Source organism: Chelonoidis abingdonii, chromosome 4, assembly GCF_003597395.2.
Source record: "Chelonoidis abingdonii isolate Lonesome George chromosome 4, CheloAbing_2.0, whole genome shotgun sequence".
In the NCBI taxonomy this organism is placed as follows: domain Eukaryota; kingdom Metazoa; phylum Chordata; order Testudines; family Testudinidae; genus Chelonoidis; species Chelonoidis abingdonii.
Window position 1 is genome coordinate 68,493,963 of NC_133772.1, and position 19,560 is coordinate 68,513,522.

The 19,560-nt window shown below is 42.0% G+C and overlaps 1 protein-coding gene across 6 annotated transcripts in view; it reads right to left on the reverse strand.

Moving 5' to 3' along the window:
• SHANK2 (SH3 and multiple ankyrin repeat domains 2) overlaps positions 1-19,560 on the reverse strand; it is a 673,265-nt gene that overhangs the window by 10,451 nt on the left and 643,254 nt on the right. For 5 of the 6 annotated variants that reach the window (XM_075065249.1, XM_075065248.1, XM_075065250.1 and 2 more), the window contains 3 exons: positions 12,930-13,060; positions 9,024-9,135; positions 3,203-5,612 (listed from right to left, as the gene is read on the reverse strand). In XM_075065249.1, coding sequence (XP_074921350.1) covers positions 3,203-5,612; positions 9,024-9,135; positions 12,930-13,060 — 2,653 coding nt within the window. Of the gene's footprint in view, positions 1-3,202; positions 5,613-9,023; positions 9,136-12,929; positions 13,061-13,309; positions 13,370-19,560 lie in introns of all 6 variants that reach the window. The other variant, XM_075065253.1, reaches the window with a different exon arrangement.

The window sequence follows — 19,560 nt, forward strand, 5'->3', positions numbered from 1 at the left end:
GAATAATATAATGTAACTGCTTCCCTCAGGGTTCCCAGTGGGCAATTTATTTCTAGAGGTCTACCATCTATGAATACCCCTTTTTCTGCATGATGAATTTTTTTTTAAATGTAATACTTTAGCGGCTCTTCAAAAACTGTTTGAAAGAGTCCCTGTCAACCTAATTTTGTCTTTCCACAGAAAGAAATCTCTTCATTTATTTCTACACTTCATTTCCCCCCTAGTAAATGCATCGCTTTCATTTTGACTCATTAAAAAGTTGCAGTGAAATTAAGAGTTCTGATTATTTTAGAATAGGAAGGAATGGCAAAGCATGTGCTAGTTATTTGCTACTCAATATTTTGGAATAAACAGAAATGTTCAGTTCCACTGTAACCTGGAAAAGAACTCCTAAATATGAAAGAATTAAAATAAGATTAGGCATATAAAGCCAGATACACTAGTTATTTAATGTGACTTTAGACAAAGAAAAGCAAGTACTGCACACATTTTAAAAAAACAAACAAAAAAACCCCTGAAGTCATGAAGGCAACAGAAAGACTATACAGTCTGACCCTGTCATCTCTGATTAGGCAACTTCTTGTTTTACAGGATTACCGAAGGCATCCTCAGTTATACTAAGTTCAGTTTCTGCTCCACCTTTGGTAAAAGACCATCTACCTTAAGCAACCAAGATATGTTGGTCCATCTGCACAAATTTCATTGGATTTGTCTTTTTTGTATTAAGGCCTCTCAAGTGCACCAGACAACTCAGCTTATGTTCTCTGTTTGCGTCAAGCACAACTGAAAGGAATTCCATGCTCCTGGAATTTTTTAACCCATATCTTCATTCTAGGAATGGTGTATGATCCTTCATACCTTCCTTTATGGCCACCAGTTTAACAGCTTATATCCAGTGGGAAAGAACAAACTTTAACTACGATCCTCTGAGGCTTGAGATAATACTGCTTCCTAAATGAGAGATCATTTGGTATTAAAATAGCCACCCTTTCTATAATGCCAAACATCTCCCTGATGTATCCAAAGAGTGGGAGCCATGCTGTGTTTCTTCTTTGGGGCTACTGCCTGCCCAGCACAGTAATTCTTGGGGGGAATAATTTGGATAGTAACTTTAATATATAGTAGCATTACATTTTTGCACTGAAGCTCCAAACAAAAATGGATTTCCACATGGCAGGTCAGATGGGCGTGCAGGTCAGCAGCCACTCCTAAACTCTGTATGATGCCAAAGCTCTCCATACCAAAAAGAGGATACCATATTTTCTTATAACGTACAGGTCAAGCCCAATTATTTAAATCTCTTGTAGGACAGTGGTAACATTCAGAAAACTGGAGTTAAAGAAACAATTTTTAACCCAAATCTAGGATTAAGAGGAATATATCCACTTTTCAGATGTGTGGCTCACCTATACTTACTTTAGGAAAATATAAACACTTTTCCATTTACCTGCAGGCCTCTGCACATGCCTGTGATCAAGAGTTATTGTACCCTTGTTCTTCCAGCTCATTTTTAATGACAATTTTTGTGTTCAGTGTAATACAATATACTTTTGAATGTGCAAGGATACAAGATATCCTGTGGGATCTTCTCATAGGACTTGTGTGGGTATTCTTTGGAAACCAATTCCATAAAAAAAAAAATATGGCCAATTGTAAACAGAGCGAGGCTGCAAAAGGAATGCTGATCTAGAAACTTTTCTAGCTCCCTGAAATTTTTTTCACAGATTGTTCAGTAAACAAATATGTGCAATTGAAATATGACTAAAAACTGAAAACTGTAAATATATCAGGTGAATTACAAAGATATTGCATACAGATAATGTTATTTAAATCAACAGCTTAGTGGTAACAATGTGATTTCAATAAAAAGCTTCATGAAATATCTTTGTGGTTCATGTCTTGTCATACTATAAGTATTTAATATTACTGATTAAATGAGTTATCTAACTAAATCAAATAATGCTAGGCTGACAGTGTGCAGTAAGACAAGTGAAAAGTGATGTTTTATCAGTTATGGAACTGAATACAATTATAATTGTTGAGTAAGACTGCAAGAACTCTGTTGTATAAATAGTATTGTAAAAGAAAAAACACACCAGTTCTTAAACATAAACCTAAATAATTCACATCAAAATAATGGATACTCTGTATCTCAAAGTGATAGCAATTGAGAGAACTCTTGTCTAGTTGAGGGCAACCATACTCACTTCAGATCAGCTTCTCCCATGAATTTTAGGTTTGCTCTGTTTACAATTGGCCAGATATTTTATGAGGAGTTTTCTTTTAACAAGTAAACAATACAATATATCCAATATTTTGACTACAGTCTCCATATAGTAGGCATCATACATGACTTCAGTATTCATTTTGGGCATTTTCCTGCTCTCCTCTCTCAGGCAAAACTCGGTTTCAAGTCAATATGAATTCTGCCTCAGCTAGGAATGCAGATAGAGTGGTCTTGATGCTTGTTTACACATTGGGGTAATGCGAGCACTACTGGATGTGATTTCTAAACAGCATTAATGTGTTGCACATTAATTCATGTACGTAGACCGTGCTGTTTCACACTAAAAATTCCAGACTGCACTTTAACATAGTACTGTTTTGAGCAGCACTACATTAAAGGGCATTAGGGAACTTTTAATGTGCATTTGCAGAATCTTTGAACCAATTAATGTGCATGAACCAATTGCTGCTCCATGTACACAAGCCCTTCAATCTAGTGTCCACAAAAACAGAACTTAAAATGGAAACAAATTATAAACTTCCTGCTGGTTTCTGCTTCTTGCTTTTGCTGTTTACTGAACCGTCCTTGAAAGGAACTTCCACAGAGACCTAAAACGTGTGTGTTAAAGGGGTGGCATTCTAGCAAAGGGAATTACAATGGAGCTAACTGTAGCTGGTAGCTAGGGGTAGACTTATTGGCCAATGTGGTGGTTATTATAGGAAACCTCAGAAAATGGGCTCATTTTTCCAATGAAAATGTACATTATTTTATACTGGAAACTAGCAGAATAAGCAAGGGGAAAACTGTCAATTATATAGTGTATTTATACCCTAGGCTGATCTTTAATGTTATCAAAATTCTTACGGTGGAGCCTGCTAATGTAAATTCTCAAAAGCATGCTCTTGTTTAAGAGACAGAGTAATTACATCTTGAAAGAAGTACAGATCTTGTTTTAATTCTTTTAGTTTCATTTACCTTGTACTGAGACTTGCAGTTTTTGTTCCAGCAGGCGACTCCAACCCTTCCCCTGGCTTTGAGGATTTCTCTCTGTTCATTTGTTGTAGTATTGAGTTCAATTCACTAATAACGTTAGCCTTTGGGCCTGAGAGAATTGCGCTTTTTACTTCAGTTACATCACCCCATAGCTTAGAGGTCCTTTGCTGTAAAACTTTAGCCGTACTGGGCTGTGCAATGATAGGAGGTGGGGGTGGAGCAGGTGGAGGGATAACAAAGCTGTCTACAGTTTCTTCAATTAGAGCATCTTTGTAAAGTGCATTGCTTTTGTTGATTATGGGCTTCATTTTTGGCTTAGGAGGTACTGGGGGTTTGTCCACCAGAAATGTTTGCCCATCTGCATAGACTGTACAAGTATCCAAGTTCTCACCACCTTCAGAGGATAAGGTAGAGATGCTGGACACTGTTGAGATAGTGCTGGTTGTCTCCAAGTGATGGTCACTACTAGATCGACTGTCTACCTCCTCAATCCCAGAGTCGGTGACATGATCGAAACTTTCAGGGGGTGGCAGAAATGAGGCAGGCAAACAGTTTGAAAGCCCCACTTGTTTTTTACTGTCTAAAGAATTCGTTGATTGGTTGGGGTTAAATGAAACAGATGTAGGTGTTCCATTTTTTCTTTGCTTAAGTAAGTCTGTTACAGCAGAACCTGGAGCTGAACGGTCATCAGGGATATCAAAACTGTTAGCAAATTCTAAGGGAGGAGGTAATGGCTCAGTAAAAATAAATTCTTCATCAATATCAATAGATGCTAAAGGAGGTGGAGGGATGCGAAATGGCAAAATGACAGGGTCATCAACAGAGCTAGCTGCTACAATTGTTTTGCAGGGAGATGCAGGTGGCTCAGGTGTAGCAGATACATTCAACTCACTTTTTGCTTCTTCACTATTTTCTGGGATCTCCGATGGAGAATTGTCTGGGTTCATTTCCATTTCAACTCTCTTCTCATCATCTTCAAAGGTGTCATCAGACTTTGCTGCATCCACAGTATGAACCATTAGTAAACCAGCTGATTTCTGCTGTGAAGTATCCACAATATTTATCAGCATGTTTTTCTTTTCTTCAGGCTTCTTCTCTTTCCCCATATCTGTTTCATATTTGTTTTCAGTCTCCTGCCTTCTCAGTGGGCCACGTGTATTTTGCCTGGTAACAGCAGCAGTCACAGAAAATGTTGTTTCAATATTAGATCTCAGCTTTGTATCAATATAAAGTGGTTTATCAAGGTCTGCTTTACCAGTTTCTCCTTTGCCTGGAGGTTGTTGCGTTTGTTCTTTCATGGCTCTATCTCTTGCAGAGAGCGCAAGTGCTAAAGGTGAGTTTGGATCTAATAGCTTTCCTGTGAGTGGGTGAACATAATTATCCGAACTGGACACATTAACGGTCTGAGTTGCAACCATATTGTTTTCAGTAACTTTTTTTATGGATGAAGAGTTTAATGTCCTTGCATCACTTTCGTTGCTAGGTTCACTGCTATTAAAAAGATTTTCAGATTCTCTAGGTGCAGGAATTGGTGATGGTGACATAAGTTGCCTAAAACTATCTTCATTACTAAATACGTCTTCATCGGTAAATTTGGATTGCCTCACACGTGGTGTTGGGGGCAACAGGCCAACATCCTCATCTCCCAAGTCTGTAGAAAGGAAAGCTGGAGAATTACGCCTAGCTTCTAATCTCTTTTCCCTGTCCCTCACTGCTCCAGCAATGGCCGCTGCAAATGGACTACTGACATTTAAATTATCATCAGGTCTGAGCTGTCCAGGCTGCTCTGAAGACTGAGGGTCAATCTCCATACTGCTTCCTTGGCTGCTTTTCCCACTACTGCTGGTAGATGGTTCTTTCACAATAATTGTTGGAATTGGAATAGAACAGGTCTTTTCTGGACTATCCTCGACATTAGACTGTTTCACTAGCATTCCCTTCCGCCTGGCTGGTTTGGCTGGCACGTAAACAGCTTTGCTTGCTATCTTCCCAACTTCAGAATATGGGTTTTCCGGCATCTGACCTCTCTTGTTTCTGAAGTTTGCCTGCAATGCAACATTCCTACTATACAAGTCCTCAGAATCTAGAGAATAACGGTCCAATTCTCTTCTGTAATACATCCCTTTGTCCCTCATTATTGTTCCCATATGTTCAGATCTACCTGAAGAAACCTTTGAACCTGAATTCTGATTAAATGCAGGTTTAATTGTTCCATAGCTTCTTGATGTTGGAGATTTGGGAGAGTTATAAAGGGAGGGAGAAGGTGGTGGTGGTGAAGGGGGTAGAGACTGTGGTGGAGGGGGGATATCTTCAGAAGTGTCTGGCATGGATAGACTTCTGGTAAATTTCAACATAGGAGGAGCCAAAAATTGACGTTCTTCCTCTGTTATTCCTAAAAAAATAAAATGAATAAAGGGAAAACTTGAAAAATTTGCAATGTACTTAAATCCAATGTTATATTATTTCCACTAAAGATACGACCCTAAGGGAATGTCTACACATCCTGCAGGAGTGAGCCTCCCAGCCCAGGTCAACAGATTTGGGCTAGCAGGGCTCATGCTACTGCACTAAAAATAGCTGTGTAGACAGAATTTTGAAATTGGGGCTTGGGCTGGAGCTCAGGCTCTGAAGCCCACCCTTCCCCGTCCCTGAGCTTCTGACTCTGAAGCAACAACTTCAAAGCACTGTTTACACAGCTATTTTCAGAGTACTAGGGTGAGCCCTGCTAGCCCAAGTTTGTTGACCTGAGTAGGGAGGCTTGCTCCTGTGGGCTGTGTAGACATACCCTAAGACAGGGGTTGGCAACCTATGGCACATGTGCCAAAGATGGCATGCGAGCTGATTTTTAATGGCACGCTGCGGCCACTGCTGGCCCTGCTCAGCCCGCTGCTGAACACCAGCAGCAGGCTGAACAGGGCCGATGGCCGGGATCCCGGAAGGCAGCAGTGAGCCATTAAAAATCCTGCCCGGCCCAGCCCGCTCTTCTCCGCCCATCACGTAGCGCTCTCTCTGGCAGGGGCTGTGGGCAGAAGCAAGTTTGGTCCTGCTGGCTGCTGCTGTAGGGCAGGCTCTGCCAGTAGCCAAGCTTCCCCCTCCCCTGCCTCTTCCCCCAGCATGCTGTGTCGTGCCCCACCTCCTCTCCCTCCCTGCTGCCAATGGCCCTTGCGAAGGAGGGGAGAAGAGGAGCCCCAGTGACCTTGCTGCTCAGACCGAGAAGGAAATGGAGAAGAGGCAGGAGTGGGGCAGAATCAGGGCATCTCTCTCCAGCTCCCTGCCATGAGCCGCTCAGGGCAGGGGGCTGAGAGCACCCTCCTGATCCCAGCCCACTCCCCAGCCCTCTACCCTGACCCCTACACCCCCCTCACACTGCAGCCCACTGCACCCCCCCAACAACCCCAGCCCTGACTCTGGCACCCCCCCACATACCCAGCCCCCCCCCACACCCAATGCCCTGAGTCCTGCACCCTCCTCACACACCCCCTGCCCTGACTCCTGCACTCCCCACACATACTGAGCCCCCCAACACCCCATGCCCAGACTCTTGCACCCCCCACATCCCCACCTCCCACCATGAGCATCAAATAGGAGCTCCTGCACCCCCCCGCCCACATTCCCACCTGCACCTCTCGTACCAAATGGGAGCTACCCAGGTAAGCGCTCCACACCCAAACCTCCTGCCCCAACCCTGAGCCCTCCTCCCTCATTCTAGCTCCTGGCCAGACCCTGCACCCCAGCCTGCTCTTTCACCTCTAGCCCTGTGCTCAGTGCCCCCTCAACCTCAGCTCAGTGCAGAGAGAGGGGGGAAGAGAATGGGCCAGAACCAGGAGAAGGTAGGTACCCGCTCCGTGTGTACTGGACTGGGACCCCAGACCAGCAGTGGGCTGAGCGGCGCCAGCAGCCGGGACCCTGACTGGCAGGAGCCAGCGGATGGAACCCCAGATCGGCAGTGGGCTGAGCTGCTTAGCCCGCCCTCTGTCTGGAGCCCGCCCGCTCAACCCACTGCCAGTCTGGAGTTCTGGCTGCTGGCCCCTTGCCAGCTAAGGTCCCAGCCACCAGCCCTGCTCAGCCCGCTGCCGGCCTAGGTGAACAGAACCCCAGGCCGGCACCAGGCTGAGCAGGCTGGCGACATAAGATCAACATTTTAATTTAATTTTAAATGAAGCTTCTTAAACATTTTGAAAACCTTGTTTACTTTACATACAACAGTAGTTTAGTTATATAATATATAGACATAGAGAGAGACCTTTTAAGAACATTAAAATGTATTACTGGCACTTGAAACCTTAACTTAAAGTGAATAAATGAAGACTCGACACACCACTTCTGAACGGTTGCCACCCCTGCCCTAAGATGTTACAGCAGTTTTGCATGACATGAAGCATATCTGAAATAATAAAACATGGCTGACTTGTTGATTCCTGCTCATTAAAAAGTTCTCTAATGTTGATTTTCCATAAAGCCACATGCTAGTATTAAAGAGGAGTGAAACAGTAACAAAACTGAACTGATTACTGATTGTAGGCAAATGCTTTTGTTTTATGTACCTTCAGGGCCAATGTATTTCTTTTCAAAAGAAAGCGAAGGTATGAAAAAGAGACAAAAACTACTCAGAGCAATATTAAAGATTCTGTATGAGTGTGAGGTAATTGCATAGAAGGGAATTTTCTCTGAAATATATCAAGAAGGGAAGGAATTCTTATACAGAGAAACTGTGTGTCTGGCTATAGCAATCCAGAAACACACTAAGTAATGCTATGCTTACACAGCAGGTACAAAATTAAAGCATTTCTGGAATTTTGCCTGTATTGTTTTAGTAAAAGAAATATATAGAACCATCAATATTACATAAAAAGTGACATTTTAATTTTAATTTTGGATAACATTTTTCAAATACAATTAAGTGATTTAGGAGTCTAAGTCCCCTTTTCAAAAATGTTTTAGGTTCTTTGGAACCTCCTAAGCCCCTCAGAGGGTAACATTCTCTGAAACATCTATCAGTAGTTCTCAACCTATTTACTATTATGGGCCACATATGCAGCTCTCTGTTATATGGGCCACATCCACATAGTAAATACACTACCTGAATGGCCCTGGGGGTGTCATATGAGCCACAGCTATGTGCTGATTGGGCTGCAGGCAGTCCACAGGTTCAAAACCACTGCTGTATGTAATAAAAGAAATTTCTGATTTTGCTCAAAGAGGATGACATTTTGTATAAAAGGTGGCTATACCATAAGACATTTGAAATTATTGTGGGTATTTTGCTGAACAGCTTTACAAAAGCACAATGCTTATAATTAGTTCAGAAATACCTTGAGTAAAGTAGATCAATTTAAACAGAAAATGCACCAAAAACTAAGTGAAGAAAAATGATCACTTTGAATTTAAAAAGTGAGCTTATTTTATACATTTATGACCAGTAGGGTGCATATCACACCTTGCATAGCAGATGCTATTTTCATGCCAATAAACACGCCTGAATGACTCTTAGCTATAGCTGATTTATCACAATAGATCTTCCTCAATTCTTTTTCTTTGCACTTCCAAAACTCTGGCTTTCCTTGTTAAAGGCAACCTTCCATAGCCATTACAATCCCACAACTCTTGCCTAAAGTGATCAAAGCAAAACATGGAAGTTGTACTAGTTTTCATGCAAACTGATTTGGTTCTTGAGGTTTGGATCAGAACTAACTAATGACTGAATTAAGTTGAGGAAAAATGGAGTCAAAATGTTTTAAGCAAGAAAGGATGTTAATAAAAGGTGCCAAATGAATGTGTAGAATTTACAGAAGAAAAATTTTACCTATAGATTTTTGTCTTCTCATTGTACCCCGAGGTATACCTAGAAAAAGACCTTGAGGTGTCCCAGGTACTGTAGGTGGCATCACAGCAATACCCTGTCTATCGTACATGGACTACAAAACAAAACAAAAATATTATGTACAAAAGGGCCATTTTAGAGACACACACCATGAGGAAAATAATTCGTCTCCTGTTCCCCATACTACTCTGTTATTCATCTTAAATAGCCAGTGGAAAAATAAAATTATCTATTCTTCTAGCACACTTTAAGGGTAAATTTGAAAGTAGTACATTTCTGTTTATTTCTCTCCCAAAGACATTGCCACAAACTACACTGCTATTCAAGTCACCCTGCACATAGATCTGGATTCCGATATTTTGGCATAGAAGAGAGACCTTATATTTTCTGCGTTTAGTGTGTTAATACTCCTAAATCTGCTTATACTACAGAGACCAGTAGCCCTATTGATTTCAAACGGAATTATTTGTGAGAGTCAGAATTTGACCCTAAACTTATATTTTGATTTTATGAAGGTTAAGTGTTTTGACTATGAAATTATGGTTGAATACCATGGCTTAGCACGATCATCAGGAACAACAGAATAGGATCTCAGCACTTCAGAAATATTTTGTTTTTCTGGAAAGAGCTAGGTGGTCTTCAAATGGCCTCACCATTGAATCAGAAATATTCAAGATCAAATAGAATTAGCGACTGCAGTTTCCTATCTAGGCTTATTCTGAGCCTAGATGCCTGTAGGGTATTCATTATAGGCAGAGCTGGGAGTGCTGCCAATAGTTCAGGGTACCTGTGTATAACCGCCAACTTTAACCATTTGGGATGAACTTTCCTGTGCTAGCTGTCTGGCTCGTTCTAAAATTTATTTTATTTTTTTAAAGGAAGTTTCAGCTACTATGGTTCACTTATTTTCAAGAACAAGGATAGGGGAAAATGCATTGTTTTGCCCATGTTAAAAAAAAATGTTCAACTATACAATTAGGAAGCTCCAGGGCCCACATGCTTTGCAGAAGGGACTTGAAGTTTGGCAGGGGGACACCCTGGTGTCAGTGATGCACCTGTTGCTGTCTCTCTGAAAATCCACACAAATTTGGCCAAGTTCTCCAAAAACTGTAGTTTGCAGATGCTCAGAAGAGACTTGTTAGAGCTCGGCAGTTGCAGTCTCCCATATTTCGTGTGCACTGCCATGCTCCAGTCCAGGGGCTGAGCAGGAATTTCCCTGCAATTACACCAATTGTGGTGTCAGATATGGAAAGTGGGAGCAGGAAAACTGTCCTGCAGTCTTAATGCTCCCCATGCTGGCACACAGGCAGTGATGAGAAAAAGGAAGACGTCTGACTGGAATGCAGATGGGGAGGAATAGGGGAAGTGGTGTTGCAGGAGCAAGAAAGAAGGGAGGAGCCAAGGGACTCTGGTGGGAGGGGGCAGAAGCAGGGTCAGTAGGGCAGAAGCAGAGCAAGAAAGAGAGGTTAGGATTTTTTAAACATAATTATGCAATAAATTGACAATTAAAATGGGGAGGGAGGTGGGAAAATTAAAAATACAAAGATACATCAGGTGGCTGTTATCAAACAGATGAAGGTGAGACAGAAAGCCAGCTTATTTTCCACTCAGTGTGGAATACATGCAGATCAACAGAAAAATTACCTCTTATAAAACAGATTATGGGCACATCTCAGAACATGGAATAATCAGTAGTCTCTCTCTTTCTCATGAGTGTTTAGCCCGCTCCTAGGGTGCCCCTGATCCTCAAGGGGTAAAGCCCCCTTAATTCTTCCCTCCTCTCTCAATAGGCCTGGGTTCTTTGCACTTGGTGCCTTCACCTGGCCTCCAACCCAGTGCAAAACTAACACACATTTGGCATTACAATTTATAGGACCAAACAGACTATGGGATATACATGTTATTCCTGGAAAGGAGAGGGGTAAATTGAGGATAACCTCAAGTCCCACCTGACTCCTGTCTCCAAATGCAGAGAAGGCCTACTGGGCTCAGCTGGCAGCCAGCCCTCCCAGGCTCAGTGGCGCCTTAGGACTCAGTCTCTTCTTTATGGAGCTGGGTTCTCCAGACCAACCCCCTAGTTAAGAGACATAACGTGGCATCTCCCTCTCTGCTGCAGAGAACAACTCTAGGACTGCTTCCCCTTTGGCTACTGTAATTTGACTCCTTTAAGCGAGATCAAGCAACTTTGGGGACCATTTGTGGGTTACCGAGCCTTGAAGAGAAAGGATAAGGGGCTCTATTATTTTTGGGATCAGGACGGGGGCTATGTTAGCAGGCAGCTGAACGCCTTCACAAAAAGTGATTGTTTTCAACTCACTAAGAGACACTGCTGCTTATCCTCAATCTGTAGCGCCCAATCTGTCTAACAATGTACAGGTTGTCCTCCAAGTGCCTCATAACGATTTGTGGATTTTATGCTCACAACACTCTTTTGAGATAGGGAAGTACTATTCTGATTTTACAGATGGGAAACTTAAATAGAGAGATTCTAGGGCTCAGATTCGCAAAGATATTTCAGCACGTAACTCCCCCTGAGAATCTCGGCATAAGTGACTTGCCTAAGGTCACATAAGAAGTCATTGGCTGAGGCAGGAACTGAACCATGGTCTCTCAAGTCCAGTCCAGTGCCCCATCCTTCCTACTTGTAGATGTCACAAACCTATTTATTTTCTACAATACTGCTGATATAATTCAGAACACTCTGGGATTTCTTCCTCTGCAGCTGACAAGAGCGAAGCGTATGAATAAGGATTGGTGCTATTTCAGTGGAAAATAAATGCAGCAAGACAGTAGGGAAAACATTTATTTTTTCCTCATAAGACTTTACCACCAGTAGAAGCAAACTCAAATCTGAGGGAGTCTACATTTGGAACTGGGAGGGTAATTCCTAGATAAAGGAGAAACACCCATGCTACCTCTGATCAAGCTAGTGTGCTAAAAATTGAGTGTAGCCACAGTGGCACAAGCACACAGAAGCACTAGCTGCCCCAAGTGTGTGCCTACTCCCTCCAATGGGCATGTACTCAGGGCAGCTAGCTCTTCCTGCCTGCACTCTATTTTTAGGGCATTAACTCAATCAATCAGAGCTAGTGTGGTTGTGTCTTCTTGAGCTAGGAATTACACACCTGATCTGTAGTTTTCCAGGATATAGAATTTCAGTTGTTAGTACTTTTTAAAGCATTACTGCTGTTTCCTCCCCCTATAAATTACTCAACTTCATCTAGTCAAAACTAAAACAATCAATGTTGTTGGGAGTAAATACACCCAGTAATGAGACAAGGGTTCATGTTAGGTTTATTATCAATGACGAAGCTTAGAACGGTGATAAAGAATAATCATTATGATTAACTACATTTATAAACTCCCCATTGCTGGTGTGTATATATATATATATACACACACACACACACACTAGTTGCCAAGCTGTTATATATATATAACAGCTTGGCAACTAGTGTATATAGAAAGACTGGACTTACTAAAGCAGTACTATAGGGTGACCAGACAGCAAGTATGAAAAATCGGGACCGGGGGTTGGGTAATATGAGCCTGTATAAGAAAAAGACCCCAAAATCAGGACTGTCCCTATAAAATCAAGACATCTGGTCACCCTAAGGCGATATATCAATCCCCGAACATGCTTCCGTCAACTCCAGAACTCCACTAGCGCGAACGGCGGTAGCGGAGTCAACAGGGGAAGCCGTGGACGTCAATCTCGCCCCATGAGGATGAGAGGTAAATTGATCTAAGATACTTCGACTTCAGCTACGCTATTCACGTAGCTAAAGTTGCATATCTTAGATCGATACCCCCCCTAGCGTAGACCAGCCCTAACTAACTAGAACCACAGTTTCATAAGTGAAAGCAAGAATGTGAGTCACCACTCACATTCATATCTGTAGCTGAAGGAAAGCATCTACTGGAAGGCCGCGGTTTAATCGTTGCCACTCTTGAGTCCACAGTCACATTGTCTGTAATTCTTGATGGCTTGGAAACTGGTACAATTTCATCCACTTTATCTGTAACATAAAAGTATTCACTAAAATAAATATAATTTGTCCAAAGACTGAAAATCTAATCTATTGCAAGGTTAAAGGAAGAGTTTTACTTTTCAAAAAACTGCAAAGAAAAAGGGTGGCTTTTTTTGTTGTTGGCATTTTAACAAGGCAATGCTTGAGCATCAAAAGTCGTGCAAGCCGAGCACTTATTTATTGCTGCTGCGTAACATGCATGCTTTAGTTTTAAGCCTGCATGCATTTAATGTTTACTTAGTGTGACTCGAAAAACAATCCTCTTCTTCAAACCTTCAAAATGTGAAGGGAGAATATCTATATAGAAACGGAAAGAAGACCTTTAGAGATAATGAACCCGCAGAGCACTCTTTCACATAGCGATAAGCAGACAGTACTTAGTCACCAGAATTTCAGTGGTATTTTGGACAACAACAAGTACTTCAAAAGTGCTCTTTATGTCTATTCTTCTTCTCCAGTAATTACTTTCTAATCTATTCATCATGTCAGTCTATTAGACAATATAATTTAGCATTATTGGAAACTGCTCCACGTGTCTCTGTTTAATTAAACTTTAAATATGCTTTATATTAGTTTTGGTTAAAACAATCATATTTGTGGTCAGAAATGGGTCAAATAGGCAAAATTCCAGTCTGGATCAGAACTTTCCCAACTCTGGGGAACAGCAGTTCAGAATTGGGATTTTGATTCGGCATGCTATATATAGTGATAGGAACCATCTGTGAACATGTGAGATCCCTCGAAGTTCAGGAGTGTTTGGACTCAGGTCCATCTCCAGTTGTGACTATAACCAAATGCAGCAGTAATACTATTTAGTATTTTTAGCACCAATATAATGCCTTAAGTCCAAGGATCTCAAATCACTATGCAATCAATCATAGTTTTACAACTCCCTTATTACAGGTTTTGAGGCACAGAGTAATTACGTTACTTGCCTAAGGCCACTGAGTGATTCAGTCTCTGAACTTGGACTAGAATCCAAAACTTATGCTCTAACCAATAGCCTTCCGCAATGCACCTTTCACTCTATCTTTTGTTCCTGTGAACTCAGACTGCAAACTGGCACGATATGTACTACCCCAAGTCATGCTAAGCCAGGATGGCATTTTTCTTTTTAATTTCTCTAAAGCAATAGGGCACCAGTCACACAACCTATGTGTATTCACAGAAGTAATGTACTAGAACCAACTAGCAGTAATTCCTTAGCCTGGTAGCTTCTCTGATCTTAGGCTTCCACAACTTAAAAATTTTGCAAGCATTAGTCAAGCCACATCTTACTTTTCAGGAGTTAAGTATGACATGTCTGCATCTCACAGGTTTGATAATTTAGTTTAGGAGAAAATAAGAACTAGTGCATTAGGTTATTACCGACTTAAAAACAGCTGTCCAGTGGTCTAGAAGTGGCACCACCATACAAAGTATCAGATTTGAGCTTGATCCCTCACTGGAAAAGCAGCCACGCTAGGACTCTAGAAGTACAGTAAGGGACAGGAAGTACCAAGAGGAAGAGAGATTTGTCTCTCCCTAAACAGCAGCTCTGGCTGGTGCAGAAATGGAGGAACTACATTCAGCCTTCTGTGCTTGGGAAGACTGTTGCTCTGGGAGAGGAGACTTTGGGAGCACTGGGTGACAGGGAGAGAGCAGGAGAGGACCAGCTGCTAGAATTATTAAGTTGAACGTTGTAGGTGGTTGGCTTACTCAGAAGTATTACTGTCTGCTTTCCACTGGAGTTAGTATTACATTTTTTGTTTGCTTTATTTCTTTTCATATAATAGACCATCCAAGGGGAGGAGAGAAAAAAAAACACGCTTAAAACCTTCACAAGCAAATAAAATAAACATTTTTTTTAAAAAATCACATTCCATATGGTTAACAGTCATTCAAACTGTGCACTTTCCCGAAGAAAATACCTGTAACTTTCTGATGGGCAAAAGGTATCAGAAAGCCAGGGATTTAGCCTTGAGCATTTTAGCTGCACAGAAAAAAAATATGGCTAAGTTGCAAAATCAAGTTTAGGGGTATCTACCATTGATAGCAACAAGGGCATGGGAATTTCATGTTACATCTCTCCAGCCCTTTATATGATCCCCGAAGACCAAATACTTGTTCTTGGGATCCAGACAGAGTGTGTTTTGGGGACTGAAGCCCTAGACACCCAAAATCTGTAAACAACAAATATACCATATAAAAACATATTCCCTTTATTCTGAACAGACACATAATCATACACCTATTCAGACAACAAAAAACTACAGGGAAAGAATGATGAGGCTATGACAGACACTTGAAAAGCATGGAAATATTCATTTAGGGGATGAAACATACATAATCTCCAACTGTACTGATTTTGCAAGACAATGCTGGAAGTCAGATCTTAGTATTTGACCTGACCACAATATCAGTTTGTGCAGATTTCCTAACAAAATCTGATATTGCTACCACATCAGCATGTGGGGAACTTTATTCTTTGCGATTTTACAGCTTTAATGTTGTCAGCTCCTCAGTCCTTCTCACCCTATAGCTGCTCCCATTCAAATTGTATTTGGTTCCTTTCCAGTCGTAGCTGAGAACAGCAGAAGCAAGTTGGAGTGGAGAGGGAGAAGTTGATATGATTAAGTTGTTCTGCAAAAAAGTCTTTTTAGGGGCATCTTGCACCTAACAGTGGTTCAAACTGCAGTACAGGCAGTGTTGCAAATGATGCCCAACTTGTCCTTTTGCACTGCTGTCTTTGATCAGAGCACAAATGTAGAACAGTAAGATGGCATTTTAACACTAGAACAAAAATTTTGAAGCTTCCAAAGCAGCTAGGGTGTATGTAGGGTGGAGTAAAAGTAATCCAAAATGGCAGCAGCTACATGGCGGGTCCTGCAGAATACACCAGAATCTTAATATATGGCCCCCACATTCCACCACACTTTTAAAGTGACAGCACTATGTAAATAAATACATTTTCATTGTATTATTAGATATGTGCTACCTATGTCAAGAGAATCAACTGGCCTTTTCTTGACTTCTATCTAATTCCACTATAATCTCATCCAAAAGAAATAAAAAGTAGATATTTAGGGCAAATTTTTCAAAGGGCTGTACCCTTAAAATAGGTTGTTTACATCCGCAGTAGTAGTGCGCAAACCATGTTTGTGCCAGTAATGCATTTTCAAAAGGCAGCACACGAACATTTTGTCAACATTGCTAGTGGACTTCTCCTCCTGCCTCTCCTTTTTTTGTATTTTGACATATTTTTGTAATATGTATTCTTGCACCACCAAGAGGGGCTCTCACATGATATTGGAAATGTATTTATTTATGAGGCTACCTATATAAACAATTTTAACAAAACAAAATTTAGAAGAGGCACAGATGGGGCGCAAATGAAAAGCAGGTGCAAGAATTTACACCTGGCATGAGTGGTGTGTTGATGGCATGGCCAAGAAAGTGGACCCAAATGGAATTCTTAAAGGGTGAGCACCTGCATGCAGTTGGTCATAGGAGAAATATTTTTAACTAGAAAATGTATCTGCAACATGCCTACACAAGAGGTCAGCCCATACCAGTGGCATTTCATCATTAACCCAGTCATTTAGCAAAATGCAGCCACAAGCAAAACAAACTGTTATGAGGAGCAGTTTGTGGCTAATTTATACAGTAGAAAAAAGTTTCCTGCTCACATTTTGACCAACTTCAGTCTCAGAGAAGGGGAAAGGGAAGAGGTGTGTCCACTGGCTCAGCAGGTAGAGCACAGCCCGAATGCATCCGTAGGACAGATTTTTAGGCCAAAAATTAATGTCCAACATTTGTCAGAGGAGAAATTCATTATGTTTGACTATCAAACTCTCCTAAATTTTAATGAAAACTTACATTGGGATCTGGAGAGTCAAACACAGGTGCCAAGCTACACCTGAGATAGTTACAGACGCCACTGCTCAAGGGGCTCTTTATAACTGGAACCTTTCAGAGGACCACAGAGATATCACAAGTATAAGCTAGTCTGATGCCTATGCATGCAGCAATTTCTGAGTGCCACTGTATTAAATTTCCCTGAGAGAGACAGCACCGACAGTCATAAAATAATTGTATTCCAAAGTGCACTTTCCGTATGTCCTGCGTGCTACTGATCGCACCTATATTTTGCTCAGGGCACTCTCCCCTCAGGAAATTAGATGGCCTAAAGGGACAGGGAGAAGTTCCATTCTATCAGTGTGCAAGTCATTTGTGATGCAAAAGTTTTAATCACAGACATAGTAGCACAGTGCCCAACAGCATGTCATGACTCTTACATTCTCAGGAGGTCTGGCTGCTAGATATTACTAGGGTCGGTCTCCCTGCAATAATATATTTATATATATTTGTTGAAGAAAATGTACTTATCTCATAAAGACATGGCTAATGACTCTGTTCCGTATCCTCTGACTCTCTCAGAGGAAAATTATAATGCTGCCCACCCGTCAAGCCACTAGATGCATCGAAGAAGGAACTCTAAAAATCAGTCAGGTGCCTAAAGGCTCGTTACTGTAAAGGCCCCACAATACACCATATAATCCTGGCAAGACTGCATATTACACAACATAGCCAAGAGATGTGGATTAGCTCCACCTGAAGGGCTAGAGATTGACCTTGTCAGACCCACAGAGGATAAGAATGATCATGATCCAAAAAGGCACTTACAGGCTAACCCCAACACCTCAGGCCAGCATGCCAGAAACACCAGGCAAAGACTGATTGAACACAGTTTCTGAGGCTAGTATTGCCAAGACCTATATACTTACCACCAAGTCCATAATGCTTGCTCAGAGGGGATGGGGTAATGAAGAAAAAAAAACTCAAAAAACAGCTGCCTCAAGAAATGACTTGTATTTGTAAGAAAAGCAATGAATGCCTGGCACAGTGTAAAAAAATGCTCTCATGAGGCTAAAGTGAAAGAACAGAGGCAAATGGTCTTGAAATACCAGCAGCACACATTGTTAACAATGCAAATATAAACTACAAAATGTTAGACTAATCTAGTCAGCCAGAATACAATGTTAGCCAAAATGTAGAAATGGTTGAGTTCTGCCACTCATGGCCTTATGGCTAAGAATTAAAAGGACAGGCACATAAAAAAAACCTAAAAATCCTATAGTTATTGTGATTATTTTTTCTTCCCTCCCCCTTTTGCCTGGCGTGTAGGCATGGGCAATGAGGCCCTCTCAGTTATGGCTCTCTGCAGCCGGCCACTGCAACGGGGCACAGTGGCCTGTGGTGGTTCTCGAGAGAGACTTGTTCCTTGATCCCCTGGTAAGTATACAGTGGAGGCTGCCACTGCATCCTCACCAGTCCATGTCGAGGCACTGGTTAACTCAACATGGGGGGTGGCTCTTTGGGAGATACGTGTTTCAAGGACCTGTGTCCTTGGCTGTTTGAGGAAAGCTAAAATCTCAGACAGGTAGTTATGGATGGCTCTTGTGGATGTAGCCACAATGCCTAGCTGCAGCTCCATGCGGCCCATAGACTGTGACATGAGACCCATGGACTGTGCATGCTCCCTCTTGATATTTTCCAGCAGCTGCACAATCCTACTGTTGGTTTCCATCAACAGCCTTTCCCCCTCTGTTAGATGGGGCTGCCCTCTCCAACCCTGATCCCTAGAGACAGGCTGAACACCATGGTGCTCTTCATTCATTTCATCATTCCCCTCCTCCTCAGGAGAGTCACTTTCAAACTGAGGAGTCCTACTGAGTGACTGATCCCCAGGAGACTGTATGTCCATTGTACACTCTGGAGTCCGCTCCGGTGTTTGAAATCCCTCAAAATCTTCCCCAACGTTGCTGTGCGTTTCTGATGACGACAATGGCCACTGCCAACTCTCTGTAGTTCTGGCTGGTGAATCTTCATCAGAAGCAGGCTCTGAAGATTCCTGTTCTTGTTCAGGCGTGGAGGGTGAGCTCGCTCTCCGACATCTGGGTTGCCCCGAGCATCCAGGAACCTCCCCATCTTGTTCCCCAGTGACATCTGGCAATCAAATAGAGGAGCAACAACCACTGTATCTGAGGCCAGGAAGATGGAGGAATCTACATGCACTGGACAACACATAGAAAGAAGCCAATTGGGAAAACCACAGTGTTTGTGTTTGGGCAAACAGAAGGGCAGACTAAAGTTTAGTGGCTGAACTGGGTATGTGGCAGTTGAAGTTACTAACCACTTTATATAAGTGCACATTGTCCTGTACCCATAACACACACAACTGTGCTGGATCCCATGGCATAACTACCAATACACCTCATTGTGATTGTGACAGAAAGCGTCAGTGAACCTCTCAAAAAGCTCACCTATGAATTGCAGTGGTGTCACAGTCAGAAATCCCTGTGATGAGCTCAGGGTCAATTGTCCAATTGAGTCTCCTGTGGTGTCAGATGTGCTCCACCACTGGCCTGTGTGGTAGCCCTTTGCTGTTCTGAAGCACTGCTGGCTATCTTCTCTTTTGTCCGACGTTTCACATCACCCCCCCCCCC